General features: G+C 39.4%; 1 protein-coding gene across 1 annotated transcript; it reads right to left on the reverse strand.

Annotated features, from left to right (window-relative positions):
- Positions 1-202: 202 nt before the first annotated feature.
- Positions 203-2,404, reverse strand: FGFBP1 (fibroblast growth factor binding protein 1). Its single transcript, XM_009934331.2, has 2 exons — positions 2,253-2,404; positions 203-944 (listed from the first exon to the last, which is right to left on the reverse strand). Exon 2 carries the CDS (start codon positions 917-919, stop codon positions 203-205), a length of 717 nt encoding a protein of 238 aa, XP_009932633.1. The 5' UTR covers positions 920-944; positions 2,253-2,404.
- Positions 2,405-3,303: the final 899 nt, after the last annotated feature.

Genomic DNA, 3,303 nt, shown 5'->3' on the forward strand with positions numbered 1-3,303 from the left:
CACCTGTGTAGCAACCTACGTACAAATAAAATCTATAACATCTTCAACTACGTCAAGTGTAGTCTGTTCTGTATACAACATCAGAAAAATATAGTCCTTTTTTTCTTATATACACTATATAACATGAGAAAAAAATCTGGACTAGTTTGCAGTAATTTGGATGAGACCAGACTTCATGATACAGAGCTTTAGAAACACTTCCTCAGCATTTTTTGTCTTGGACCATTGTGATAAAGAAGTTGCAGAAAGAAAGCAAGCTTTCTGGACAGTATTCCTCAGCCACCTTTTTCTGATCAATATAATCTATGTCTTCAACACAGTCTTGAGAACTGTGTTCTAGCTTTTTTTCAGTCACAGAGGCAGCTGCTGGAGTCTGAACAACTTCCTTTGCATGATGAATCGTGTTCCCTTTTGCAGGACCCACTGACGTTAGTAGGCTTGAGAGGGTCAACTTGAGATGAGCGCTTTGTGGGCCTTTCCTACATACTTTAGATTTTAGGACACTTTTGGGGTCTTGACAGATCTGCTTCTGCTTCTTTAGGGATCGGGAGACTTGTTTCCAGTAGGATTTTTGGTTTGCTGCATACTGTGCACAGGTGGAAGGCTCTCCAGAGAATTCGCACCAGAACTTGCTGTTACCATGCTTGCACTCTACGTGCACAGTAGCAGCATTCATGTTGGTCACTGCCCAGGTGCACTCAACATTCTCTTTGGTTTTAAACTTCCCTTTAGGAGATGCTTTTCCTCCTTTTGACTTCCTCCCTTTTTCACTTTCTTGGTTAGATTCATCTTGATTTTTTCCACCGTCTTCTATGCCTTGTCTTCCCTTTTTTCTTTCCTTCCGTCTTTCACAGTCAGCTAGTAGCATCTGGGAGACCAGAATCAACACACAAAGAAGTCCAAAGCTTTTAATCCTCATGGTCTCTGTTTTGCCTGTTATCCGCCTTCAAAACAAACAACAAACAAACAAAAATACAAAAATGTTTTCACTTAATGCTGGACTCCATTTGACAGCTGCAGTATTTCAGACCTGTTATTGCACTGCTCATTGATTCCTATTAAAGTGGTGTGACTGGCAAAATCCTCTGCCCTTTGCATGAATACCTGATTTCTAGAACCATTATTTATTATCCTTGAGAAATGTAGGTGGCTATGGAGTATGTCCTTCTGATCCAAATTTTCTATGCGATGTGGAGCAGAAGAGAGTCACTCCCAGGATGTGTTAGTGCCCAATAACTGAAGTACCTTAATTAAAATCTCTTTTACAGCCAGAGAAGGAATTTGAACCTGCGATTTGTCAGTCTCAGATGGATATCTTGAGTTACAAAGTATAAAGCAGTTGTTGTTCCCTTGATCTCCCATTTTGTAAATGGCACATAAGCCATGCTGATTCCAACCTCTGGTGATTATTCTAAAATATGTCAGACAGAAAGGAAACCATTTGCTTCAAGTTGAGCAAAATTATTTCTTAGGCATTCTGAAAATTGTCCTCATTCACTGGTTATGCCAGTATTTCAGTTTTCTGTTGAAAAAAAATGATAGTAGTCTTTTCAGACACCAAAAAGTAACTATTGGTGCATACTTTACCGCCTTGACCACTAAATAAACAGAATAGCCTTTTTGCTTTTGCGGACACCAGCAGTGACTGGGCTGTCTCTGAAGTTACCAAATTCAAGGGATAAATATGCAACTTCCATTTTGAAATGTAGCTAGTTAACTAATTATTAGCAAGCTGACCCCTGCATCTGCACAGAGCACACTTATTTCTGTAGGTGTTTCTCTTCAAGCAGCTTTCAGGATCAGAGCATACCATGATAGTAGAGGGTGTAAAGCTGGCATTTAGCTGGTTAAATCCCTAAATGTATTTTTCAGATGTTTCCATCATAGGCGTTTCTGTAGCCAGGTTTTCATGTTAGAAAGCAGAAATTCACGTGTAGGCATGTAATAAGGAACCTATTTCAACATTCAGCTATCTGAAAATATCTTTAGTTACATAAATTTAGAATCTAGAATACATAGGTAGCAGCAGATGTGAGCAGGTCATACTTTTGCATAGTTCTTACTTGACTTGCTTCATGCTTTTTACTATACACAGAAATTTTCACTCCATAAAACTCTCTTTTGAGATATCAAGTAGTATTTACAGTTCTATTGCAAATACAGTAACTAATAACATTAACATGAATAATGATGTGACAGTAACGTTCTGTTGCAAGTGGAACAGTGCAAAGTAAGATAACTAAAAGACATACCTTGCACAGGGCTTGGAGATATACCCAAAGGCAACAGCCGATGCGACTCGTCTCTTTCGAAAGAATCAGAGCTAGATGTAAAAGCAGCATGGTATTTATAAAGGCAGAGACACACCTTCAAGTCCTCCAACAAGACTATTACAACACAATAGGATACTTCAGTGCCATGTTCATTTACCTCTGACACACCTCCTTGGGAAAGTGCCAGTTCTCATTCTTTGCACAAAAAAAAAAGACACCAACCAACCAGCTCTGGTGCAGTGACAAGATGTGTTTGCGTAAATTAGATATTACTTTGGCCAAGTCCTTCCCTCTTCATGAACAATTATAAGAACTTTCTTAGATCATGAGCTTCTCTAAAAGAGCTTTTCCCAGCTGTTGAGGGATGTATCCTGCAACGCCCTCCACAAGATGCACTGCCATTGTGTTTAGCAGAACTTGGGTAGTAGCGTTCAGTGATTCTTTGTGAAATGAAAACCTTTCCAAAAAACATTTCAAAGCTACCTTTGGAACATTTTGTTACCTCCTGTCACAAAAATGTATCGGAGAACATTTAGAGATCAAAATAAGTAATTATCCTGCATTAAGGGCAGCATTCATTGTGGTGAGATGGTCATAAACACAAAGGTCAGAAACAAATTCAAGCTCCCTCAGAACCAGTGACTGTGCGGGGTCTAAAAGCTGCGATCAACTGCACAGCACTGATCTATGCTCCTCCCTCTCTGCCAGCTTTTGCGTATGTAAAGAAGTGGGTTACATCATGTGATTTCATTATGGGACCACGTCTAATGCATATTAACCTGAAAAAGAAGATGAAAGAACAAGCATTAGACAAATATGAAAATGCATTTGGGGTTGGGAATAGGTGTCCCTTAAAGAACGGATAGAGCAGCTAGTGTCTGTGTAGCTCGGTTGCTTCAGGTGACTTTACTGGAGAAAAGGAAGTGGGACATTTGTTATACATACTTGGGAAACACTTAAAAATAAAATGTGGGATGCAAGAAGAGATAAAAGTAGAAATTGGTGTAAGATATAGGCAGGTCTCCCTGAG

Source organism: Opisthocomus hoazin, chromosome 5, assembly GCF_030867145.1.
Source record: "Opisthocomus hoazin isolate bOpiHoa1 chromosome 5, bOpiHoa1.hap1, whole genome shotgun sequence".
Lineage (NCBI taxonomy): Eukaryota > Metazoa > Chordata > Aves > Opisthocomiformes > Opisthocomidae > Opisthocomus > Opisthocomus hoazin.